At 52.2% G+C, this 26,577-nt stretch overlaps 2 protein-coding genes across 7 annotated transcripts in view; one reads left to right on the top strand and one right to left on the bottom strand.

Moving 5' to 3' along the window:
• The window catches only part of VASH1 (vasohibin 1), an 18,663-nt gene extending 7,134 nt beyond the window's left edge, over positions 1–11,529 (top strand). The window contains exons 2-8 of one of the 3 annotated variants that reach the window (XM_032846232.1): positions 277–365; positions 1,438–1,497; positions 3,240–3,314; positions 6,199–6,580; positions 8,381–8,493; positions 9,249–10,494; positions 11,518–11,529. In XM_032846232.1, the coding sequence (XP_032702123.1) occupies positions 277–365; positions 1,438–1,497; positions 3,240–3,314; positions 6,199–6,580; positions 8,381–8,493; positions 9,249–9,318 (789 nt within the window). In that variant the 3' untranslated portion in view covers positions 9,319–10,494; positions 11,518–11,529. Of the gene's footprint in view, positions 1–276; positions 366–1,437; positions 1,498–3,239; positions 3,315–6,198; positions 6,581–8,380; positions 8,494–9,248; positions 10,825–11,517 lie in introns of those variants that run through there. The other 2 variants (XM_032846234.1, XM_032846233.1) reach the window with 2 other exon arrangements.
• A 5,628-nt stretch (positions 11,530–17,157) lies between these two features.
• ANGEL1 (angel homolog 1) overlaps positions 17,158–26,577 on the bottom strand; it is a 37,798-nt gene continuing 28,378 nt past the window's right edge. For all 4 annotated transcript variants that reach the window (XM_032846204.1, XM_032846205.1, XM_032846206.1 and 1 more), the window contains 3 exons: positions 20,003–20,072; positions 19,318–19,481; positions 17,158–18,546 (listed from right to left, as the gene is read on the bottom strand). In XM_032846204.1, the coding sequence (XP_032702095.1) occupies positions 18,386–18,546; positions 19,318–19,481; positions 20,003–20,072 (395 nt within the window). In that variant the 3' untranslated portion in view covers positions 17,158–18,385. The remainder of the gene's footprint in view (positions 18,547–19,317; positions 19,482–20,002; positions 20,073–26,577) is intronic.

Consider the following 26,577-nt stretch of genomic DNA (forward strand, 5'->3'; position numbering starts at 1 on the left):
AGGCGCGGAGGACCAAGAAGGGAGGGGGGGGGGGGGTGGAGGGGGGGGAGGGGGGGGGGGGGGGTGGGGGGGGGGGTGGGGGCGGGGGGGGGGGGGGGTGCTTGACCACAATCTCTGGAAGGAGTTGCCAAGGACAGAGGGTCAGGACAGGAGGGAAGGGGGAATCTGTCTCCAGGTGGCGGCTTCCCTGGGGGCGAGTCCTGGGTGGCAGGCGGGTGGGCGGAAGCCCCAGGGTGAGCCTCCCTCTTCTGACCAGAGCCCTTTCTCTGCTCCTAGATTCCCATACCGAGTGTGCCTACGTTCCCGCCCTCTACGCCTGTCCCTGAGCGCCTGGAAGCCGTGCAGCGCTACATCAGGGAGCTGCAGTATCCTCCCGGGTTCAGGGTCACGGCCATGCTCTGGCTGGCTTGCTGGTCCAAAGGCCAAGGAGGGCTCGTCCTCAGACAGGGCTGGAGAGGCATCAGCAGAGCGGCCCAGTTCCACAGTCCACACCCGAGTGCCATTCACAGGTGTCTCTGTGGCTGTCCAGTGGTCACCACAGCCGGGGCGTGTGAGGGTTTTATTGGAAGAGGGCCTGACCCGCTCCGGCCTCTCCATCACCCACTTCCCCCATCCTCTGAGTGACACGTAAATGTCTCTTGAGGGACCTGCTGTTGAGATCGTCAAGCCTAGATCCCCCAGCACATCCAGCCATCCAGACCAGCAGGAGGAGAGAGGGGAAGCTCCCTTGGGGCTGTTTAACAGCTGGTTTGAAAGGGATAGGCGGAGGCCAGTGGAAGAAAAAAAGGGTGTTATGCTCCAGGAAGTAACTTCTACATCTTGGAACATTCTCCTAGTTCTTTGCCTTTTTCTTCCCTTGTAAGAGGCCAGCTGCCTAGCATGGAAAGACCTGACCCCCCGCCCCGCAAGCCCGATTCCTCAGTATCCCTGCTCTGGGCCTCTCCACCCCCTGTGCCTGTCCAGAGCTGTGTGTCCTGAGTCCTCTCCCTAGGCCTTTCCAGCTGCAGATGCGACAGGGATGGAAGGATTAGGCCTGGGGCCTGAGCAGGAGAAAAGACAGACTCATTACAGGAAATGAGGCCCAGCCCTTCCATTGTCCCAGTGGGGACATTGGAGCCCGAATTGGGGAAGGCAGTTGGCTCAGGAGCAGCTCCTGGCTGTCGAGCATCACTGGGACCCCCCACTCCAGCCTCCTGTCCATGCACATTGCTCCTCAGCTGGTTGGAAAATGACGTGCTGCAGAGAGCTGTGCACTCCGTCTCCCAGCCCTGGCTGGCCTGGCGTCCTTTCCTTTCCAATATTCCAGTCTCGAGTGCCTTGTGGGGTTCTTATCCAGTCTGTACCCCGGGAGCGCTGGGCCCACGGTCTGGGGTAGGGGTGGGGGCAGAGGGATGCAGCTCTTCCAGACCCAGCTAGGAAACCCTTAACTGGTACCTGCAGGTACAATCACACAGGGACACAGTTCTTTGAAATTAAGAAGAGCAGACCTCTGACAGGGTAAGTTTGGGGAGTACCCAGGCTAACAGTGCCCCCAGCCAGGTTGGAGTGCCTGGGGAGAGATAGGCGGGGAGCCAGCGAGTGGGGGCAAATACCACCGTGGGGTTCTGAGGTGGTCATAAAGGGGGAACTCTTGCCCACGATGAATATCCAGGGCTCCCTTGATGGAAAGGAAACCCCAAGATCCTTGCTGAGCTGGGAGAGTGATGGGCAGCCCCCCACCTTGCCTTGGTGATGACAAAGGGTGTCCCAGGTAGATGTCTAGCCTCATCTTTCTCTCTCTCTCTCTCTCTTTTTTTTAAATTAAGAGGTGAGCTTAGCAGGAGAGAGCCAGGCCTCCCATTCTCTCCTTTCCCTGCAACTGTCCACGTACTCCCTGTTGCAGGGGCCTGTCTGCTGCCCCATTTGCCTTATTGGATGCTTTTCTAGTCCTTTAGTACAAGGCCCAGTGTCTGAGAAACAGGGACCCAACTGGAGAGAGCACTGCATCTCTCACTTCCCGTTCTGCCAGTCCCTGTAGGTACCTGGCTGGTTTCACCCCAAAGAAGCCCCAAAGGCACAGGGGTGAAGAGTGAATGCCACTGCTGGGTCTGGGGGCTCAGCCCAAGTATAAAACCCTGTTTTATTTATTTATGAGAGAGAGACAGACAGAGAGCAAGTGAGCCCAAGTAGGTAGACTGGCAAGCAGAGGGAGAGCGAGAAGCAGGCTCTCTGCTGAGCAAGGAGCCTGCTCTGGGGCTCAATCCCAGGACCAATGACCTGAGCTGAAGGCAGCCACTTAACTGAGCCACCCAGGCACCCCTAAAACCCTGTGTTTTAAAAATTAATGTGAATTTTACATCTTTCTCCATGTATAATCTGTCCATGTTTGCTTTCTTATGAAAAATACTTAAAATGGTCTCTTTGCTAACTGTCTTCATTACCCCTTCTCCAAAGCCCTGGGTAGAATCCGAAGAGCTTTTCTCTTACTGTCCTGTGGCTGCTGGGTGCTGGGGGCCCCGCTCCAGCCTCAGGGCGATGGAGGAATCCAGCACCCTTCTGGGCAAAGCCAGTGGCCAGGCTGTGTTCCCCAGCCTGGGAGCAGCACTTAATGAGGAAGGAACCAGGCCTCAGGGATAGTCTGTCCCAAAGCGGCCTGAATTGCAAGTTCAAGAACAGGCTGGGTTGTCACTGGATGGCTAACTGCCTGAGAGCCTGTGTCTAGGCTCCAGGCAGCTGGCCAGCTGCGCGGAGGGAGGGGGGGGGCAGTTGTAATCAATTACAAGCTCTTTGGAGAAGCCATGGTTGAGTCAAGAGTGTTCACTGTGCTCCGAAAGGGACAAGAGCAATGCCAAGGTCCCAGCATCCTTGGCATGCTTTCCCACTGGCCCCCGCAAACACCATCCTGATAGAAGGCCCCCAGCCCCGCGGGTGTCAAAGACCTGCCTACCAATGCACCCCCCCCCCTTCATGCTTCCCTCTCCCAGCAGTCTTTGGAGTGGGAAAGTCTGGGGTGGGAGGAGGAAATGAAAGGAGGGTAGGAAAGGGAGATGAGGCCACCTCCTTTATCTTTAGTGCCTGCCTCTTCTCCCACCCCTCAGGCTCAGGACAGATTGGGTTGGGGGTTGGGGGGATGCTGGGCCTGAGCTGGGGCTCTCTGTCCTGTAGCACTTCTAGACCACCTGCTCCCTCCTGCTGACCCTCCCCCACTGGAAGGCACTGGAGGCTGTGTCCTCATCATCATTCTGACTCCCTTCCCCCAGGCTGATGGACCTGGCCAAGGAAATGACCAAAGAGGCTCTGCCCATCAAATGCCTGGAAGCCGTGATCCTGGGAATGTATCCTTCCTTGGCCCTCAGAGACTAGGGGCAGGTGAGCTCGCCTCTCTGGGCTCCAGCTTCCTCCTCGGGAGGGGGAGGGCTGAATGAGCTCTGAGGCCCTCCCAGCCGTCATGAACTTGGTCCCAAAGTGACGGAGCTCTTGGGGGACTCAGTCCCCAACACCTCAGTTGCTGACTTTCCAGGCTTATTAGGCCAATCTTTTTTTTTTTCCCCCAGATTTTATTTATTTGAGAGAAAGAGTGAGAGAGAGCATAAGTGGTGAGAGGAGGGAGAGGGAGAAGCAGGCTCCCTCCTGAGCAGGCGGCTCAGTGCCAGCCTCTCTCCCTTCCTGGGATCCTGATCTGAGCTGAAGGCAGATGCTTAACTGACTGAGCCACCTGGACACCCTTAGGCAGGTCTTTTTTGAATCTTGTAAACACCGTGACTGTGTTCTCTGAACCCAAAATCTGGGCGTATTGTCTCATAAAGGCTGTCGTGCCATTTCTGAGAACCAGACAGTCCGGGAGAAGCTGTTTGAATGCCCAAATGTTGGCATTTCCAGGACACATTGATTCGTGGAGATGATGGATGCGGTCTTTGAAACAAAAATGCCTCTTTAAAAAGGCAGAGTTTCTGGGTAACCCCCATCCAAAGGGCAGACTGAGGCCTATAGCTGGGTCACCAGGGTAGTGAGGTGGGACAGCCCAGCCCTGAGTCAGAGCAGGAGGGAGACAGGTGTTCATGGCCTGTTCTCTGCTCGAATTCGTCTGTGCCTTAGATACAGCCTTTGGTTGTGCTTCATGACAGAAAATGTTAAGCCTGTACAAACGGAACATTATAATGAATCCCACGTGCCCATCACTCAGTCTTGCCAGTCTTGATTCATCCCTGCCCAGCCATTCCATCTCCTGCTTCCCATAGTACCTTAAATATCCTGTCTCCCCCCACCCCCGGTATGGGTGCCTGGCTTAGCGCTGCAGAGAGGGCCGGGGGCAAGCTGCCCACCAGAACAAGGACTCTACTCCCTGGGGAGGAGGACGTGACAGGCCAGGAGCACAGCTTCTCCAAGGAAGACTGTGATCCAAGGGTAACCATCCCCCCAACCCCTCATAGACACACCTATCTTAAATTATACACCGAGACACCAGGGGCTCCTCCTTAGCCCCCCTCCCTCAGAGGCCCCCAGAGCTCACTCCACTGCGGTGGTGGTTTGCTGACAGGCAGGCCCGCTCAATAGAGCCTGAGAGCATGGCCCTGTGCAAAGCGTTCTTGGTGGGGATGCGCCTGAGGCCAGCCTGCAAACTCAGGGCCATTGCCAGCACCCCCTTGGGACCCCACATTGTCTTCTTCAGGAGGATCCCACCCACACTGTAGGAGGGAAAGGAGGGGGACTCTGCTTCCTCCCTCCAGAGCTCACCTAAAGCTGGCCCAGGCAGGATCCCACAGTCCCAGAGGCCTTTCAGATTTTACCTGGGGTCTCCTGGACAGGAAGATGACAAGAGCAGCTCTCATCTGGCCTGGGGCCCCTCCCTCTGGCCCCCACAGAACAGCCACAGCCCCCCGGCTTGCCACGCACACGGCGGGTGCTGTACTGAGTTTGCTCCTGTGCCTCGTCCTTGGGGCGCCCTGGGAGCCTGCCTTGTTCATCTCTGCACCCTCAGGCCCTCACATGGAGTCGGGCTCAGTAAGTACTGTAGTGACTGAGAGCACGGACTGCGGGGACAGGCGGTCCTGGACCTTAAACCTAGCTCTGCTGCTTACTGTGTGACCCCAAGCTAGCCCCTCAGGGCCCTCCTCTGTCAAAGGGTGCACTGGGCGTGCCTGCCTCGCAAGGTTATTGGGAAAACCGAACAAGTCAGTGCGTGGAGGACCCTTGGCGCAGGGCCTCTCTGGGGCACCTGTTCCAAGCTCTTACCCGTTCATCTCCTTTGACTCATTTGCTCACGGAGTACTATTGGGTCCTTGGCTCTGGGCTGAGCCCCAGACAGACATCAAGAAACGTGGGCAGACAAGGTCCCTGCTCTCAGAAGTTTGCATTCTGGCAGGGGACACAAAGATAAGCCAGCAGACAAGTCAAATCATTACAGTTTGCAGTGAGCATGTCATGGAGGAAAGATACAGAAGAGCCCACTCACAGGAGAAGGCGAGGTCAGCCATGACCGCTGGGCCTAAGGCAGGAGAGGGGCAGGCTAAGGTGGGCAGGAAACGGGCCTCTGGTCGAGGGGAGGAGCTGAGCAGAAGGTCCTGTGTGGGAAATGATAGACGGAGAGACTGAATGAGTGCAGCGGGCGGGGTGAGAGGCCAGAGTGGGCAGCTGGCCCAGGCCAGGCCGGCATCCTGGGCCCCGGGAGCTTGGTTCTGTGAGGGCAGTGGGCAAGCACGTGTGGACTGGGGAGCAGCAGCGAGAGAGAGAGAACAGAACCGTCTGCGTGGGGGAGGAAGTGTGAAAAAGAGAGGGAATGTGAGAGAATGTGTCTGAGAGCGAGTGGGGGGTGGGTGAGGGGACATGCGTGTGGCTGACAGGAGGAGGGAGACAGTGGTGCGGCGGGGGCCTCCTCAGCCTTCCTTTAGCCACCAGAGCTGTGGGGAGCCCTGCAGTTTGCAGCGGGGAGCTCACTGTTAGCTGTTGATAGTTCGTGAACCCCCTTGACATCCTAGCTGCCTTGAATGACTGAAAGCCCTGACCCTACAGGTTACTTTATTGAGCACCTACTGCATGCCAGGCTCCGGGCAGGAGGACAGGATGCCAGTGGGACCAGTCACAGGGGTCGCCCTCGGGAGCCAGGGTGGAGGGCCCCCCTGGGCTGCGGGTCCCGGGGTCGGGGTTGGGGTCGGGGTCAGGTTGCAGGGGTGGCCCCTGTGCCTCTGCTGGCTGTTTCCTTAGCGGGGCTGGCGGGCCCAGTTACCTCACCAACAGCATGCCCACCCTGGAGCGCTTCCCCATCAGCTTCAAGACCTACTTCTCAGGGAACTACTTCCGCCACATTGTGCTGGGGGTGAACTTCGGCGGCCGCTACGGGGCGCTGGGCATGAGCCGGCGCGAGGACCTGATGTACAAGCCGCCCGCCTTCCGCACGCTCAGCGAGCTTGTGCTGGACTACGAGGCCGCCTACGGCCGTTGCTGGCATGTGCTCAAGAAGGTGAAGCTGGGCCAGTGCGTGTCCCACGACCCGCACAGCGTGGAGCAGATCGAGTGGAAGCACTCGGTGCTGGACGTGGAGAGGCTGGGCCGCGAGGACTTCCGCAAGGAGCTGGAGCGCCACGCCCGCGACATGCGGCTCAAGGTCAGTGCGGGCACCGGGAGGTGGGGAGCACCCCCCCCCAGCTCTGGAAGTAGAAGGGCTGCCACTTCCTCGTGCGCCACATCGCCAGGGAAGGCCACCAACCCCCTCACCTTGGCCCCCACCCCAGCAGAGGTGGAGTGAGTCTCAAGGGACGTGATGTGGGTGAAGAGTGTACGTGGCCACCCTTGCCCCCATGTTCCCTCTGGTGGGCAGGCCAGGGAAGGCTCTGGAAGGAAGCAGCCGCTGAGCTGGATGTGGATGGAGAGTGAGCCTGCAACCTGGGGAGAAGGGCAGGGGTGCGACCCTCTGGTGGAGCAGTTGGTTGGGAAATCAGGGGCTGTCTGGAGGGAAAGGTAGGGGCAGGTGCAAGGAGCCACCATCAGTCCTGCATATCCTGACCCTTGACCTCCCAAATCCTGCTTCAGTAGAGGACTAGGGGGAAGTCAGAAACGGGAAGAAAGTCATACCACGGGAAGACCATGAGGGTGGTTGTCCCTTCTCCCTCTTTCCCGCCTGCGGTGAGCAGGACGGTGAGGGGCTGTTGTACCCCAGCCGGTGCGCTGAGCTGCTGAGAAGCTCACCCGCCCCCAGCCTTACAGCGGGCAGAATCTTGGACTGTCTTTGGGTCCCCCTGGACTGGGGCGCCCCCCTGGTGCCTTCCTGGCCCCTCCTGGATATTTAGCCCTTCCCCACTGGTCAGTCACTGTGGAGCCCAGGACGCAGCTAGTGGCAGGTAGGAGCTCTGTTTCTGGAGCAGGAAACAGGTACAAGGGAACCGGAGCGATTGCTCAAGGCGATGAGATCGGACAGGCGCTCAGTCTCGAGCTGGGGAATGCAGGCATGTCACAGGTGCCCTCAGTGCCCCCCGCAGGGTGGGTCAGAGCTCAGCTGCCCTGCTTTGTCAAACCCCAGGCACTACCCTTGTCCACGGTAGAAGCCAGCTGCAGTGACCCTGTGCAACTAAGGCGGGGCGGTGGGGGGCCCTCCCGCTCCTCCAGCGGCTCCTGTTGCTGGAGTCCTACCAGGTCTTCAAGGGAGCAGATTGGACCTAGAATCGGAGCCAAGAGTTTCCTATTCTTTTTTTTTTTTTTTTAAGATTTTTATTTATTTATTTGACAGAGATCACAAGTAGGTAGAAAGGCAGGCAGAGAGAGAGAGCGAGAGAGCGAACGGGGGAAGCAGGCTCCCTGCTGAACAGAGCCCCCGATGTGGGGCTTGATCCCAGGACCCTGGGATCATGACTTGAACCAAAGGCAGAGGCTTTAACCCACTGAGCCACCCAGGCGCCCTAAGAGTTTCCTATTCTTTGACACTGTGATTCCCAATCTGTTTGGTGCTAAGGACTCCCTACCTTATTTGCCCCTCTCTAGCACCCCCATCATATACCCCATGTTTTAAAAATTCAGGGCAAGCTGATCATGTCATATGAAAGATGTTTCATTTGCTTTTCTCATTTTTCTTAATCATGCATAACTGCCAGTCTGAGCTTCTGTGTGGCTTGAGATTACCAGTGTCCCCCCTTGGACTGGTAGGTTCCCGGCCCAGAATGCAGAGGCTGCTTCCCCAGCTGTTGCATTTACGTGGCATGTGTAAATGGCCCTTTTCTCCAGGGCTTCTTACAGTATCACGAAGCTCAGAGTCTTCCCTCTAAGTGCAAGCTGCCCGGCTGGGGAAACCTTGCCCCAGCAGCTTTAGTTCTGGGAAACAGGTTTGGGATGACCCCTGGGAAACAGGGCAGCCTCAGGCAGGAGGGACTCTGGGAAGCCCTAAGTGTGTCTTTGTTTCTTCCTCCACACCAAGATTGGCAAAGGGACCGGCCCTCCCTCCCCCACCAAGGACCGGAAGAAGGACGTTTCCTCCCCCCAGAGGGGCCAATCCAGCCCCCACCGCAGGAACAGCCGCAGCGAAAGGCGGTGAGGGATGGGGTGATGGGGTCGTGCCTGGGGGAGCCTGAAGGCAGCTTTTCCCTCCCATCTACTAGATCCCTGTCTCTCTCTTACCCTTTTCTCACCCTTCCCTTTTTTGTCTCTCCTCCCCAGAGGGAGATGATGTGGGTTGGTGGATTGCTGTCCCATTTCCCCAGGGAAAACCACACCCACTGGCCCACTGGCTACCCCCTGGGTTAGGGTTCGGTGGGACGGAGGTGGTGATGGATGGGCTCCCACCAGACAATGAGTTCTCCCAGGGAGAGGTTAACATCAGACGGCAGCTGGTGGGTGGTTTTGAACCTAACTTTTGCCCTGCAACTCTGGTGTTTGCCTCCATCTGGATGGCAGAAACATCCCATTAAAATACCAGGCCGCCGCCTCTCCTTTCTCTCCTACTGGCAGGTCTGGCTCTTGCTCTAGTATCTTTATCATTCAGGAGCCGCAGCTCCGGGATGGTTAAGGAGCACAAGCAGGCCTCCGGTGGGCAGTGTCATTCCCTTCCACCCAGGAGGCTCTGGTAGGGGACGGGCCTCCAGCAAAGAGCAGGACCCTGTGAGAGAGTGTGGGGACCACGCACAGCACGGGTTCCAGGAGCACGCTCCCACATTCGCTGCTGCCTCTAGGGCACCTTGAAGAACGGAGGGGGAGCTCCCAGAAGCAGCCACTCTTTGCCCCTTCCTCTCCCACCTCCCTGCCACGCCACTCATCCCTACCCCTTCTCCACTCTTTTCTCCCTGCAGGCCATCGGGTGACAAGAAGACTGAGCCCAAAGCCATGCCAGACCTCAATGGGTACCAGATTCGAGTGTGAAGCATGGGGCAGTACCCCAGCCTTGCCACTGCTGGGGGCCAGCATCCATCTGCCAGAACCAGCCTCGGTCGTGGGGAGGGAGGGGCTGGTGATGGGGGGCAGGGCAAGAGGCCGCAGGAAGAGCCTGTCTCAGCTCAGCCACCCAAGCCGCTGCCCCTCTCACTGGGCCAAGACCCCTCACTTTGGGCCAAGAAGCGGTTAGTATTTTATTTGGAGTTTTTAACCCAATAACTGAAGTGTAAAGTGTTTGGGGAAAGCTTAACAAACTAATGGACCTGCCCATCGCCAGAAGGCCGGTGCTTAGGAGATCTAAGCCCCACAAGGCTAGGCAAGGAGGGGTTGCTGGCTCTGCTGGCGTCTCTCTGGGACTTGAATCCATCCGGTCTGTGGGCAATCTCCCAGCCCCGCTTAGCCTGCGGCAGGAGGGATGGAGGTGTTCCCCCAGTTCTGCCTGCCGTGGCAGAATCTTGACCCAGGGAACGGGAAGCAGGGTAGAAATCCTCCTGGGAAAGGGCTGTGTAGCCAGTATCAGGAACTTGGCACAAGGCCACATCTGCCCCAGGAACAGAGCCCAGGGCCTGGGAGAGCCCTCGTGCCCTTATGGCCCACGGACAGTGCTGTGCGGGCTGTAGGAGTGCCCAGGAGAGACTCTGTGGGGAGAGATCCCAGGCACCTACCTGGTCCCCTTGCTTAGTCCAGCTCTGCCTATTGCTGGAGCTAGGGGACTCCCTGCAGAGAGGCTGGGCTTTGCCAAAGGCCCAGAACTGCACTGGGCTCAGTGTGACTGCAGGGAATGAGCCAACCTGGGGGGTCCAGGAACTGTGGCTGGGGATAGAGTGGGACACTCAGGCCTGGGGCTATCCCCTGCCAGTCCCCAAGGCTTGGGAGGAGGCACTGCTACTCCCCGCTTTCTGTTACCTCAGTCCTTGCTGTGAAAAGAAGACCCGATCAGGATGCCTGTGCCTCAGGCCTATCTCCCCACATTCAGCAGCCCATCTAGGTTTGGGGGTACCAGTGATGATCACGGCTTGTCAGGGAAGAATCTAAACAGCTGGGAGTCTGCACAGCCTGCCTGTCAAGTGTGAGATACCTGGCGGGCGAGTGAGAAGTGGAAAGAAGTTGGCAAGGTTGGGAGAAGGTTCTAGAGGCTGAAGCAACAAGGTGGTGGTAGGACAAGTGGTAGGCCACACAGAGGAGCAGAGCCTGGGGACAGGGGAGTGTAAGTGAGAGAAGGATGCGGGGAGAGTTGAGAATCAGGCTGCTTGGGGAATAGTGAGTTCTCTGCTGGCTGTGTCCAAGCAAAGCCTGCATGGCTACTTGTTGGGAAGCTGTAGAGGGGATTCAGGTGATGGAAAGGCAGCTGGGTCTGATGACCGGTAAGGTTTCTTTTCACCAAGAGGCTGTGATTCAGCCAGGGCCTGGGCCCTGGAAAAGGGAGGATCAGAACCAGAGTGGTAAGCTCACAGGCCCTCAGGGCCAGGCGGGGGCTGGGGGGGGGGCTGCAGGGCTGGGTGTGCACTGTCGCGACTAAAGCGGCCACTCCGCTGTTCTCAGAGAGGGGCCCTTCCTCGCCAGATAGTCTGATTTTTTTTTTTCCCCAGAAGCCAGAACTCTGGATTTTTGTGTGAAATATCCTGACTTTTAAATGTTGGCAATCAGTTCAGAAAACTTAAAAACCCAACATGAAAGAGGATGCCAGTTTGTAATCTGAGGTAGAGAGCGCTTGTGCTGGGTCGAAGTCCACGGAGAGGCTTTGAGGTGGAAATCGTGAAAGTTCTAGGCTTCCCAGGGCAGGCTGGGCCAGGGCAGGGTCCTTGCAGACCAGAGACCCACTAGGGTCACCAGCAGGGGTGGAGTGGAGACAGGGGAGATGGATGGGGTGAGAGAACCGGAGAAAAAAGGGGGGGAGGGAGACAGGATGCTTTTGCTAATGCGAGTGCAGTCCGGGAAGCCCCGGAGGCTGTCGGCTCTTCACACCAGCAGCAGGAAGCCAGCTGGGCAGTCCCTCGGGTTCCTCAGGGTTCACCAGGCCCTGCGGAGGCACCTAACCTGCCCCCGGACTGTACCCCAGCCAGGCCAGTTCCAGGGCCGTTGTGACCCCTGACTCACCGTCCCATCCCATCCTGGTTCTCAGGGCGTGGGGTGGTGGTCCCCACGTTCCCCACATTGGCCTGAGGCAGAGATGGCTCACTTGGGGAGGTGTGCTGCTGGAAACGAACAAGGCCTTTCCCGGGTCGACATGTGGGTGCCTCGTGCAAGCCACTCATCAGCAGGGGAGGGGACTCAGACGCCCCTGTAGACCCCAAGGCTTGAGGGAAGATGAGTGCGAGGGGATTGGGGTCAGGGAGACGGGAGGAAACTGCTCAGCCCACAGGCTCCTTCCCACAGCGGTCTGGGAGAAGGAAGTGGAATGAGGCCCACCCTGTTGCTGCCCGCAGGAGGGAGCTGATCACCCTGAGCTGGGAGCCCCCAGCACACCCTCTCCGCGCTGAGACCTCGGGCCTGTGAAGGCCACCACAGGATACAGCGGTGCTTTTTAATTTATTTTTAACATTTTCTCCTATGTAGCAAGCCCTCCTCCCCTCCTGAGCGTGTTTACACAGGCTCTGCTCCCCGGGGCTGGCCTGACTGTAGAGTTTCTGGGGAGGCAGAGGAAGGGACTTTGGGGCCTTAGTCACCATCCTTGGTTTCACCTCATCCTACTAACAGGGCCTGGCTCCTGACTCAGGACTGCCTTCCAGCACTCAGTGGGGGCTCCTCTGCCCCCAGGAGTTGCGGGGCTGCTGGCCGAGGAGGCCCCAAGGTGAGGTCAGAAAAAGCTGCTTAATGAAGGGTAGGGGTGGCAGTGAGTGCTCCCCAAAGCCCACCTCCTCGTGCTCAGTGCCAGCTCCCAACACTGGGAAGCTGGGTTTAGAGAGCCTTCCTGCCCACCTAACTGCCAGTCCTCTCCCTCCCATGGCCTCAACACAGTCATGTTCGCCTCACCCATCATGCCAGACCTCATCCTTCCTGGGCGTGGACACGTGGGGAGGGTAGCAGCCCCCTGGCCGGGGAGTCACGAAGCCTGGAGCCGGGGTCCCGAGGAGCAGAAAGGGCCATAAGCCAGCTGTGTCTGTTTTCTGGCCCTCTGTGTCAGCAAACGCCCTAATTCCTTCCATCTCGAGCTTGACCTTCTGGCTCTAAGATGGGGTCCAGTTTTGGTCAGCAGCATGCCCAGAGGCCCATGTGTCCATGTGCACCTGGGTCTCCTGCCTGAGTGTCTTTCTGGCTTCGATGCACTAACATCCCCAGCCCATCCTCTGGCCTTGAACTGCAGGCAAGTGCAAGGCAGGCCAGCATACTGTGTTCTTTGTGCCCGAGCACCCCTGTACTGAAGACTCGGTTCGATCCCGCTGAGGAACCAGCTGAAGGGTGGGAGGGGGCCCGCCCCAGGCCGGGCAGTCTGCTGTGGTGCTAGCTGCAAGCCCATCAGTGTTGACCCCCTTGCCACATCCTAGTGCTCCTGAGTCCCAAGATCCCCTTTCTCTCGGGTGTGCTTGGCCCAGGGGCCTGGTGATGGGGGCCACCCCTCCCTCAAGATTTGTGTTGGGCTGCCTGTGGGACCAGACTTTGTCCTTCTTGCTCTTTCCGTGTCAGTATTGCTCCCTCCTCCTTCACTTTTACACCCCTCTCATCGCTGTGCTCACTTTTTTCCTAAAATGAATAAAAGCTCCCCGGCTCCGGTTGCATGGGCCGGGCAGAAACCACATGGAAGCCTTGTCTCCTTTCCCCTGGATGCTGGGGCTGGAGCCCACCCCACCCACCAGTGTCCGCCTCGGTGGCTCCAGGAAGAACCTGGCCAGAAGTGAGGGGAGCCACAAACCAGCCAACAGGAAAACTTGAGGCCCTTGCAGTTGTCATGAAATTTCTGGGGCCCCAGACTATCTCCCTCAGCCTGCCTGAGCCACTCTGCTCTTGTTAACCCCAACCTGGGAGATCTTTCCTGCTGGCTATAAACAAACCCTTCCCCTTCACATAGCCAGCTTGAGCCCTGCGGGCCGGCATCTGTTCTTCCCATCCCGGTTCCCAGCAGTCCCCCAGGGACAGAGGAGGAAGGAGGAGTATTCCCCTAGGAGGAAAGGTTATTTCAGGAAAGCACAGCAACAGGGATCTGAAATCCCTCCTCAGCACGGTTGCCCACAGTCTCAGCACGGAATGCATGGTGGCTATAGCCACCGGTCTGGAGAGCACCTCTGGTTCCACCCATCACCCCTGCTCCAACTCCAGGCCCCTTCCCATGTTTAAGACTAGCCCAACCATGGCAACCGAACTTGCACAGAAATAGCTCTTAGACCCCACAGCCTTAGTTTTTACATGTACCCTTCTTTCCTCTGCTCTCCTTCCATTCAGCTGAGAGTAACACCTGAACTTGTAAGAAGAGGTGAGGTATTGCCTCCTCATTCCAGCCGATTCCCATTAAGTCCTGTGCTAACCAGCAAGACTCCCTCACTTCCAGGGGTATGGTGGTAAATCATGGCAGCCAGGAAGGGAGGCAGTCTGTTGGAATCCATGAATGTCTCAGACTGTATTCTATAGAGAGGCAGTTTTGTTCCTTACAGGCTCATTTAAGTCCAATTTAAATGATACCCCCAAAAAACCCCTTCAGTAAAGGTAACCAGAATCTGTGAATAATGTGGATTGTACACCTTTACCAAAAGGCAACATTATACTGTACACATTCAAGTCCAGCTAAAATACCCAGTCAGGGGTCTGTGGGTAGACTACAGTGATATGGCTCATTCACAGTGGGACCCCTGGATTGCTGGTGTACAGATGAGGGGGGTCAGTGCTGGGACCAGAGTCCATCATGAGTTCAGCAGGCTCACTGTGGACACTGCTTAGAACTGACAGGTAAATATCATCATGGACTTCCGAGAGGATCCAGACCCAACTTATGGTGTGTGGTGGGGGTGGGGGGTACCTCATTTCCTGCTGCCCTGTTTCCTCCAGGCTTTCAGCATGTCCCAGCCTCATTTAGGCACATGATTGATTCGTGTTGGACTTTGAGATGCAGGTGGCATTTCTTGGAGCCCTGAACATGGAGAGGTCGAAATCCTTGTCACCCCCATCTGTCAGTATCTGCCCTCCAGAGTGGTGGTCAGTGGTGACAAGAAGAGGTGGTCATAGCAAAGACCCAACCAAATGGCCCCGACCTGAGCTGCCTGCTCTTAGTGTTTGCCAAGGGACTATGGGACCAGCTGCTGAGGCTTGGCAGGTGGTGGAGATGGGCCACCTCAGGTTGGCCAGAGGGACAGCACTCTGGGGATATGCACTACCTCCAACCCCCAATAAGAAAGGGCTTGGTCATGGGAAAGATGATACCTCCCAGAATTTAAGTGTAGAGACTCCAGTCTTCTCTCCACAGCTGTGTATGGCCTCAGCAGCAGAGGACCTGAGGAGGCATGGGGCCGAAGGCAGAGTCGCCTTGGAAACATACTCGGTTCACACTCTCCTAACGGGGGTGGAAGCTGGGCCCTACCAGGCTCTCATCTGGCTGGTCCCTGCCTATAATAGTTTGGTTTCGTGCATTTGCTCAGGAAGGGGGAGGCGCACCAGGATGAGGCTGGAAGTGTTGGGCCGAAGGTCCACTCTCTCCTCAGGTGGAAACTAGACTGACTCCTGGGAGAAGAGAGGCCACACTGTGCATTACGGACCCAATCAAAAAACAACCCTCTGGTTAGTTGTTACACCAGGGCAAGAACTGGGAAGAAAAAACAAAGTTTAAAGACAACAACCAGCATCAGGCCAGTTGGTGGTTCCCTTCTCCCAGGCCCACCCAGCATGGGTCTGCCTCACAAGATAACCGGGCTCTCCTACTCCGGGAGAGGCTGTGTTCTGAGGAGTGTGGGGTGTCAAGGAATAAAGCAAAGGAGATCTTCAACTTACCCCTTTGGGAACTGGGTTTCCTCAGACGTAAATAAAGGCAATACATGAGCGCCAGCACTGCTCCCACATGGTGTGGTCGACCGACAGTGCGTGTGGAAGCACTGTTTGAACTTAATAAAAGCCTGTGCAAATGTTACATGACTCAGGAAAGCCTCCAGGCCAGGAAAGGGGCTCTGAGGATACACCTCAGAGCTTAGGGCTGCAAAATAATGCTTCGCCCACAGGCGAACCACGCAGCCGGGCTGGCGAGAACTACCCACCCTCAACGCCTACCAATGATACTCTTCAAGTCTTAGCATCCCTTGCTTGCCAAAGCCCAAACGGCACAATTTCAGGTCTGAAAATTCCTCACAAGTGGAAAAGATTATTACTTTAATTCCCGTTTCACCAAGATATAAACACAAGAAGGAATGAACTTACCCACAGTCAGCAAATGACCAAGCCAACGTGACAAGCGGTGTTCCTTATCCCTAGCTGTTTTCTTTTGGCTGAATCCCAGCCCCGGTGGTTCCACAGAAGCACCAGGTAACTTTAAATAATTCAGATTTTCAGAGGCTGATTCAGGCAAGGCTGGAAGTCACACCTAGTTTCAGGGCTTCCCATGGGCATGTGGGCTTCGTAGACCTGCTGCAGAAGGAGGCGGGAGGAAGATGAAAGTACCAGCGGAATGAGGCCCAGGAGGGAAACCTTTCCAGCAACAGATGGGCACAGTCCAGCTCTGACTCCAGAGTGCAGACAAGATGATCAGAAATAGGCACTGAACAAGGGGCAACCGGCAGGCACACGTCGTGCCTCACGCAGCTGTCGTGGCTTTGACCAGGAAAGCGCTGCTCACCCCACGTTCCGTACAGGCCCTCCTGAAATGCATGTGGACCAGAGGAAGGTATGGGGGCAGATGGAATGGGAATGAAAGCAGCTGAAAGAGCTGTTCTCTAGCTTGGTGAGGAGGGAGAAGAGAGCTGGACCCCAACAAAAGGCAAGGAAGGAGGCTTCTTCAGACCCTGTTCCTCGCAGGCCTCAGAGCAGCAGGGATAGGTGCCAATTATCACAGGGCGATTACACCTTTCTCAGGCCAAGCTTTAGGACCTGACAGTTCCGCCCAGGATCGGTCTCTTCCTCTCGCCCACCTCACTCTCCAGGCCTTCTCTCCCCCATGCCCCTCAGGGTCCTAACAAAATGATCAACAATAGGGGGGAAATGGTAAACCTTTATTCAGAAAAGAGAGCTTAAATGACCACTTAAAACCCCCATTTCATTTCCAAAACAGAAACAAATAAGAAAACAAGAAAAAGATCACCTATAAAACTCCTGCCCTCTGCCATCTTGAGCCGTCTTAAACTGCGTTTCCTGGCAGAAGAGAACAGTGATGGGCCACAGTCCTGAAAACCAATAGGACACTGACTTGAGACTATCTCAGGAGGTGCCCAGGGAGAGACGAACACAATGAACGATGGTGGGGGTGTTGTGGACAGGTGGGCCTGGGGCTCAGACAGGCACATGCCCAGTACCCAGGATACAATGTTCAAAAATATACACACACATAAAAATTCCCCAGTACCTGGGCATGGAAAGCTTATAACCATGAACACAGCAGCAGAATTCAGGCTGGGTCTTTGGCTTTTAAAAAAAGGGGGAGAGAACCTCTGGCTAACTGTCCCTAATTCCAGCCTCTCCGCCATTCCCTTCAGTCCCATTCTGGAGGCCGAGCGGGGCAACAGCAAGGCTAATCTGCAAGGACCAGCAGCTACTCTGAGTTGGGGGAGATGCGAGGAGCTGCTGGCCCAGGAAGACCCAGGCCACACCCCAGCTATGAAAGATTAAGGCATGCAGGTGATACATGTGGGCAAAGGGCGTCCCGAATAGGCCAGGGTGGAAAAGCACTGGCAATGAGCAGCTGAGGCCTTGCTCGCCAGAACTAACCCAGCGCTGCTACCTCGAATGCTCGGACAGGTTTCGCCCAAGGCCACCTTCTGCAGAGAGGGTCTGGCCTGAGCCACACATCAGGCTGTTTTAGGAGAAAATGGACAGGAATGGGGGAAGCAGCGAGATAAAAAGTGGTGGGAGGAAAGGAACAGTAAACAGCTTCCGAGGAGTGCAGAGGAAGGAGAACAAGTCCCTGAGGTCTTGGGTCCCAGCTGAAGTGTGGCTGCACAACCTGCCTGCTCTTACCCCCACCAGGCCTCCCAGCCCCCCAGTTCTGCGAGGGGCAGAATATAGTAAGACAAGAGTTTCCTGAAGGTTCTTTCTTGTCCTTTTAAACCTCAAACTCTTATTTCAGTCCTCCACTGACCCCACACAGGGCTTCACACTTGCACATCTCTCACAGCAGCCTGGGAAAAGGGAAGAGCCCTCGGGAAAGCATGCCAGGGCTGTGGGAGCTCTGGGTTGGAGGCTCAGAGGCTGCTGGGGCAGGTAGTGCATCCCTGAAGCTGCTGTTACAGGCTATGAGGCCCATTCATTCCCCGAGGCCAGATGAGGAGTATGGCCTGGGTGGCATGATGAACACCTCATGAGACACAGAGGATAAAAGGGGAGAAGGGCCCATGCCCCTGCCGCTGCCTGGCAACACACAGCTACCAGGTCATGCTCTCGACCTGTGAAGAGGCCGACAGCCCCAGTGTGGAAAGTGGGCTGGTAGGAGGCAGGCACGGCCTTACAGAGCAGTCCCACCCTGAGAGGACACATGCACGCTACACACCTCACATGTGTGTGTCTGGCAAGAGGGCTGGGCCCAGAGGTCATGAAAGCAGAAAGAAGACTGGGTTAGAAGATACCATCAAGAAACGGCCTGAAAGCAAATAACCAATGAGATCAATAGCTCCCGCAACCCTGGTAATTAAAAATTAAGGGGGAGCACTGGATACATGAAATGAAAGGGGAGCCCCCCTTCTGCCTCTCCCAGGGCCACTGAGTATGTGGCACAGGATTAGGAAGAGGTTGGGGCGGGGCAGGGACCACAGGCAGAGAACGTGGACAGGCCTGGAGAAAATCTAACCATGGGAAAAGGGAAATGGGGGAAAGGAGGGGAGGGGATGGGACTTAATTTTCTTGGATCTAAGTTTCCAGAAGTATGGGGTATTTCCACAGTCTCTGACCCAGTGAGCTCTTCTGGAAGAGAAGCTCTCTTCCCCTGGGAACCCCATCATGGGGTGGTGACTTCCATCCCAAAGCTGGCCAGCAGGCAGAGGTGGTCTGAAGAGCAGAAGGGGTTGGGTAAGCCGTTGGCAGCCCAGAGAATCTCTTCAGAGAGGAGGGAGAGACGGCCCAGAAGCTTGAGAGTCCCATCTTGATACAGCCTGCGATCTGGGGCACAAAGCAGAAGCCAGTGAGAGTGAGAAAGCAGCCACGGCCACTGCATGGGGTGACTGGGGCCTGTTGGGAGCTATGCTTTATGGAGGCGGCATCTCCTTGGCTACCCCGCTCCCCCTTACCTCTCCCAGCTGCCTCTGGCTGAGGCCTCCCTTTCACAGATACTCTGGGATTTATCATTGAATGAAGCAGGGTGGGTTCAGGGAGACTGTGGCAACCGAAGAATGGGTGCCCAGGCCCAGCATGTGTGAAAACTTTGGACTTTCTAAGAAAAGCTGGAAATCCAGATTTTCGACATAAAAGCTGATTTTTTAAACATAGGGAATCAATTCAAACATTTTAAAAGACATGCTTTAAACAAAACAGCCATGAGGCCGATAGGCTGCCACAGGCTGCCACACTGGGACCGCTGGTAGAAGGTGAAGAAACAAGAAACAGGGTCTCCAACCTAACCAAGTCCCTCACCAAATAGCTGCCACATTCAAAGTCCACTAACCTCCCGGTGCTCTATTTTTACCTCGTAAATAGAGATAAGGCTGGTTCGGCCCACCTCTCTCTAATGCTGCGAAGATATAAAGGCAGGCAAGTGGCCTAATAAGGGAATTATGATGAGGATGACTAGTGCCAGGTAGATACGAAATCTGCTCTTTTGGGAGTCTGGTCCCAGCAGCCCAAGCCATGTGACCAAATGCCTGACCTTCACCATCAGCTGTTCCCAGGGACTTCTGAGGTGGCTTCTATGAACCCAGGATCCACCAGGCTTACCAGTTCTGTTCCCATTCTCGCAGGGCTCAGCTGAGAAGAAGATGTAATCCACTGTTGTTCCAAGACCCAAGGGCATTGTGGTGACCTCTGGGCGGCCATGCTGGGGCAGGAAATGAGTATATACTGAGGTCAGGTGAAGGCAGTGCTGGATGGTGCCTACAGTCCTGCAGGGATGAAGAGGAAGAGGTCAGTCAACAAACATTACTGACCTTTTCTCAAAGTCACTTCCTCTGTGGGTTTTATAGTTTTTTAAGGGTCAATCCCAACTAACTCTATCTCAGCAAATTCCTTCCCATGCTAATAAGAGGCAGATGGTCTTAGCTAAAATCAGCCTAGAAATAGACACATTTATACACAGTCCCCTGACCTTCCTCACCCCACCCCCATCCCACTCTCCTCTCATTACCTGGTGAAGTATACCTAATGTACCCTGTCCAGGGGTCAGCAAGTTCTTCTGTGAAGCCTTCCCCCCTGAGGAAATGTGCATGGGTTCTTCATCTGCAAGAACCTAGGTGGGTCACCTCTGGCCTCTGCACACCAGCCCTACCAAAAGCTTAGCACGTATTAGAAGAGACCTCAGCAAAATTGCCCCCCAAATCAGCCTGAGGAAAGCCAATGAGAATCTCTCTTGTTCACCCAGATGGGGGCTGGAAAGCAGGCTGCAGGGAACCGGAAGGAAGATCACCTGGGGAAGACAGGCTCAGGCTCCAAAGTGTCTTCCTCAAGGACAGACGGGGCCCAGGCAGCAGGTCGCTCTGTAGAAGACCAGAAAGAAGAGATTTTTTTATTACCAGACAGTGAAGCAGGGTCAGAACCTTGCACCCTGGGACCCCTCTCAGATCCTTGGACCAGATTGCGCCAAAAGGGGAAAGGGTAAGAGAAGAGGTGACGGGACAAAGAAAACAATGGATCAACATTGTAGGAAGGCAGACAGAGACCTTGAACACAGACATTTCTTCCTTGGCCCAGCACCTTTTTAAATAATTTATTTAAATTTATTCTTTAGAAATAAATTTATTTTTTTAGGTAATAGAGTCACATGGTACAAAAATCAAAATGTAGAGAAAAATATCAGTGAAAAGTCTCCCTCCCATTCCGGGACTCCTGCCACTCAATTTCCCTCTCCAGAAGCAACCAATGTTACCAAATCCCTGGTATATTCCTTCAGAGATTTTCTATCACATACCATCTGCTGTGTATGTATATATGTATGTGTGTAATATACATATATATGTATGCACACAATGTAATATGTATGTATACATTCTTAAATACACAAAAATAAGTACACACACACACATGAAGAAAAAAGAAAAATATACATAGTATCAGGAAAGAAAGAGGGGATATTATTACAGATCCTACTGACATTAATAAGTGTTATGGACTGAATGTTTGTGTCTCCCCAAAGTACATTGAAATCCCACCCCTCAGTGAAATGGTATTTGGGAGGTGGGCCTTTGGGAGGTAATTAGGTCATGAGGGTGGAGCCTTTGGGCATAGGATTAATGCCCTTACGAGAGGCTTGGATCCCAGAGAGCTCCCTCACCCTCTTTCTGCCATATGAGGACACAAGAAGTTAGCACTCAACAACTCAGAAGAGGGCCCTCACCAGAACTGGACCATTCTGACACCCTGATCTTAGACTTCCAGCTCTAGAACTGTGAGAAATAAATTTCTGCTGTTTATAAACCGTCTAGGCTGTGATATTTTGTTATAATAGCCCAAACCAACTAAGACAACAGGGTAAAAAGGGTCAACAAAACTGACAAACCCTTGCTAGACTGACCAAAAAAAAAAAAAAAAAAAAAAAGTTACTAAGTTACTAAAACTAAGAATGGAAGAAGGGCCACCACTACCAACCCTACAGAAATTTTTAAATTATGAGAATAATATAAACAACTATATACCAACAAATTTGATAACTTAGATGAAATGAACAGATTTCTAAAAAGATACAGGGGCGCCTGGGTGGCTCAGTGGGTTACAGCCTCTGCCTTCAGCTCAGGTCATGATCCCAGGGTCCTGGGATCAAGCCCCACATCGGGCTCTCTGTTCAGCAGGAAGCCTGCTCCCCCCACCCCGCCAGCCTCTCTGGCTACTTGTGATCTCTCTCTCTGTCAAATAAATAAATAAAATCTTAAAAAAAATAAAAATAAAAAGACACAAACTATGTAAACTGATTCGAGAAAAAATAGACATTCTGAATAGCCTATAAGCAAGTAAAGAAATTGAATTAATAATTTAAAAAGTTTCCACAGAGAAAAGCCCAGGACTAGATGGCTTTACTGGTTAATTCTGCCAAACATTTAAAGTAGTAGTAATACAGACACTTCATAAACACTTCTAAAAATTAAGATGGGACACTTCTCAACTCATGCTGTGAGGTGTTACTCAGTTAATCAAAATTAGACAAAAACATCACAAAGAACACTATAGAATATCCCCTGTGAATGTCCATGCAAAATTCCTCAATGACTATGACATTATAATTTATAAGAAATATATATTTGGTCTTGTCCACAGCTCCTGACTCATAGCTCCCCAAACCCTTAGAATTTCTCAAGAGATCAGAGTGATAAAGGTGTCTTTTGTTATATTATGAGGTGACTTTTGGAAATCACCTAAAGATGAGGGCTGGTTACCAGAAGAACCAACCTCTTATTAGAGGGTTGGAAATTTCTGTCCCAATTCCCTAAACTTCCTGGGAAGGAAGTGGGCTGGAGCTTGATTCACCAATAGCCAATGATTTAATCAAACTTGCCTATGTAGCAAAGCCTTCAGAGAGCTTCTAGGCTGGTGACTACATGGAGATTTGGGGAGAATGGGGCCTACAGAGAGCATGGAAACTTCCCAAATACATTGTCCTATGCATCTCTTCCATCTGGCTTGTTCCTAAGTTTTATCCTTTTATAATAAACAGGTAATCTAGTGAGTAAAATGTTTCTCTCAGTTTTGTGAGCCATTACAGCAACTTAATTAAACCCAAGGAAGGAGAGAGTCATGGGAACCTCTGATTTATAACAGCCGGTTGGTCAGAAAGTACAGTTAACAACCTGGACTTATGACTGGTATCTAAAGTCCAAGCAGGAGGTTGCTGGAAGCACAGGGTGGGTTTGTGATGGGTGTCTGAAGTTGGGAAGTGGGGGAAGTCTTACAGGACTGAGCCTTTATTTCACCTGTGATATCTCTGGGTAGATGGTGTCAGAATTGAATCGAGTATAAACACTCTCCTTCCTCATGTTGAAAATTAAGTCTCAGAACACCAAAACAATATATCAGCAAACCAAATCCAGCAAAATAAAAAATGATTATATACTATGACCATGTACAATTTATCCTAGGAATGTAAGGCTGGTTTAGCATCTGAAAAATCAATTAATGTAATATAGTATATTACTAGATTACTGACAGATAAAAATCACATGATCATCTGAACACACAGAAAAACCATTTGACAAAATTCAACACTGCTTTATGGGGGGGAAGAGCAATATTAAAAACTAAACACAGGAGATGCCTGGGTGGCTCAGCTGATTGAGCGGCTGCCTTCGGCTCGTGATCCCGGCGTCCTGGGATCGAGTCCCACATCGGGTTCCTTGCTCAGCGGGAAGCCTGCTTCTCCCTCTGCCTCTGCCTGCCACTCTGTCTGCCTGTGCTCACTCTCTCTGACAAAAACAAACAAACAAACAAACAAACTAAACACAGAAGAGAACTTCTTGGGGCGCCTGGGTGGCTCAGTCATTAGGCATCTGCCTTTGGCTCAGGTCAATATCCCAGGATCCTGGATCGAGCCCTACCATCAGGCTCCTTGCTCAGCAGGAAGCCTGCTTCTCCCTCTCCCACTCCTCCTGCTTGTGTTCCCTCTCTCGCTGTCTCTCTCTGTCAAATTAATAAATAAAATCTTTGGAAGTAAAGAAAAAGAAGAAAACTTCTCCAACCAGATAAAGAGAATCCACAAAAACCCCAGGGCTCACATCACACTTAATTCACAACACACTTAAAAGCTCTACCCCTAAGATCAGGAACAAAGCAAGGATGTCCACTCTCACCACTCAACTTTAGAGAGGCCTAGCCAGGGCAATCACGGAAGAAAAAGAAATAAAAGGCATCCAGATTAGAAGGGAAGAAGTAATGCTCTTTCTGTTTGCAAGATGACATGATCTCTTATACAGAAACCCTAAGAAATCCACTAAAAAACTATTAGAATAAATGAGTTCTCAAGACTGCAGCATAGAAGATCAATATACAAAAACTGCATTTCTATACATTAGCAGTAAAAATCCAAAAATGAAATTAAGAAAACATTTCCACTTACAATATCAAAATGAATAAAATAGTAATAAATTTCACAAAAGCGTAAGACTTACACACTGAAGACTACAAAACATGGAAAGAAATTAAAGATTTAAATAAATGAAAAAACATTGATGTTTATTGATCATAAGATAGTATTACTAAAATGGCAATACCGGGGCGCCTGGGTGGCTCAGTGGGTTAAAGCCTCTGCCTTCAGCTCAGGTCATGATCTCAGGGTCCTGGGATCAAGTCCAGGATTGAGCACTCTGCTCAGCGGGGAGCCTGCTTCCCCCTCTCTCTCTACCTGCCTCTCTGCCTACTTGTGATCTCTGTCAAATAAATAAAATATTAAAAAAAAAAAATAAAATGGCAATACCTCCCAAACTGATCTACAGATTTCTAGAGCCCTATCAAAATCCCCCAACTAGCTTCTTTGCAGAAACTGACATGCTGATTCTGAAATTCATATAGAAATGAAAGGGACTCAGAATAAACAAAATCTTGAAACCCCACCAAGTCATAGGATGTAACTTCTCTATTTCAAACTAATACAAAGCTAAAATAAGACACTGTGGTACTGGCATAAGGATGGACATAAAGTGAATGGAATAGAACTGAGTGTTCAGAAACCTGCAAGGCCATGTTCAATTAATGTTTCACAAGGGGAGGGGTGAATGGACAATGACTGCTAATAGATATCGGGTTCCTTTCAGGAGGGATGAAAATGTTCTACAATTAGATTGTGGTGATGTATACACAATTCTGAATAGAATAAAAGCCAATGGCTTGCACATTTCAAATGGGTAGATTTTATGATATATGAATTTCATCACAGTAAAGCTGTTTTTTAAAAAAAGGGTAAAGGAACGTTATGGACAATTTCATGCCAAGTAATTTAATAATTCAGATTAAATGGGATATTCCTTTATATACTTTACATTTTCCCTGTTGATTTTTTTCTTTTTTGTTGGCATTATAAATAGGGTCTTTTTTTTTTTCATTATTATCTCTTAACAAGTATATCCTTATTTTTATACACAAATACTATTGTTTTTCTGTATATTCACATTATACCAGCTACTTTCCAGAATTATCTCAATGCCTGTAATAGCTGTTAGTTGATTCTCTTGGATTACCAGTTATCTAAAAACATGAGCAGGTAATTAGCCCCTCCCCTCCATTTTGTTACTTCTGTTTTCCCACCCACATTTCTGTTTCTCTATCCTTGGCTGGCATCTTTGAATATGGCTGAAAAACAAGAGTGGCCATCCTTGTCCTATTCCTGACTTTGACAGGAATGCTACTACAGTGTCTTCTTTAAGCCAGATGCTGATACGTGGAGCTGAGTAAGTGCTGTGGTTTGGTTTCGGTTTTTAATTTGCAGGCCTTCAGTAGCTTCACTCCCCTCCTCCTGCCCCTCACCTCTGTGGCACATTGTTGCCAACATGCACTCTGACAGACCAAGATCATTCTCAAAGATTGGGTGGGTTCCATTCCAGACCATGGCGGGAAAGTAAATATCCCAATAAAGCCAGTCAACTGAATTTTTTGGCTTTCCCAGTGCATACAAAAGTTATGTTTATACCATAATGTAGTCTTCTAAGAGTGTAGTAGCATTGTGTCTAAAAAAAAATGTACATACCCTAATGTAAAAATATTGTCTAAAAAAATGCTAACCATCACCCGAACTTTCAGCAAGTTATAATCTTTTTGCTGGTGGAGGGTCTTGCCTCAGTATGGATGGCTGCTGACTAATGAGGGTGGTGGTAATAAATGGTTTCTCTGTAGCATGTGACAGCATTCTTCCCAGAGAACTTCTTTCAACACTGGCATCAATCCTCTCATACCTGGACCCTGCCTTATCAACTAAGTTTATATAATATTCTAAATCCTTTGGGGGCACCGATGTGGCTCAGTTGAACATCCGACTCTTCGTTTCAGCTCAGGTCATGATCTCAGGGTCCTGGGAATCCCCACTCAGCAGGGTGTTGGCTTGTCCCTCTCCCCCGACTCCCCACTCATGCTCTCTCTCTCTCTAATAAATAAATAAAATCTTAAAAAAAAAAAAAAAGCAACTCCTCATAAATTCAAGTTTTATCCTGAGATTGCAGCAATTAAATCCCATCTCCAGGCTCCATGGCTCTTCTAGTTGTCTTCCTGTTTCCCCCACATCTGCTGTTACATCCTCCACCGAAGTCGTGAACCCCTTGCGGTCATCCCTGACAGCTGGAATCAACTTCTTCCAAACTCCTGTTAACTAATGTTGGCATCCGACCTCTTCTCAGGAGTCACAAATGTTCTTAGATGCATCTGGAGTCAGGAATCCTTTCCAGAAGGTTTCAATTCACTCTGCCCAGATCCATCAGAGGAACAACTATCTGCAGAAGCTATAGCCTTACAAAATGTATTTCTTCAATAGTAAAACTTGAAAGTCAAAATCCTTCCTTGATCCATGGGCTTCACAATGCATACTATGTTAACAGGCATGCAAACAATGTTAACCTCCGTGAACATGTGCATCAGAGTCTTGGGTGACCAGGTGCATTGCCAATAATATTTTGAAAGGAATCTTTTTTTCTGGGCAGTAGGTTTCAACAGTGGGCTTAAAATATTTAGTTTATCATGCTGTAAACAGATGTGCTCTCAGCCAGGCCTTGCTGTTCCACTGAGAGAGCACAGGCAGCTCATAGATTTAGCATAATTCTTAAGGGCCCTAGGATTTTTGGAATGGTGAATGAGCACTGGCTTCAACTTAGAGTCACCAGCTGTGTTAGCCCCTAACAAGAGAGTCAGGCCTGTCCTTTGAAGCATTGACTTCTCCTCTCTAGCTATGGAAGTCCCAGACGGCATGCTCCTTTAGTAGACGGCTGTTCTGTCTACACTGAAAATCCATTAAGCGTAGCCACCTTCATTCATTATTTTCACTGGATCTTCTGGATAACTTGCTGCTTCACCTCGTAC

The sequence above is a fragment of the Lontra canadensis genome, unplaced genomic scaffold (genome assembly GCF_010015895.1).
Source record: "Lontra canadensis isolate GAN:19392208 unplaced genomic scaffold, GSC_riverotter_1.0 scaffold173, whole genome shotgun sequence".
Classification (NCBI taxonomy): Eukaryota; Metazoa; Chordata; class Mammalia; order Carnivora; family Mustelidae; genus Lontra; species Lontra canadensis.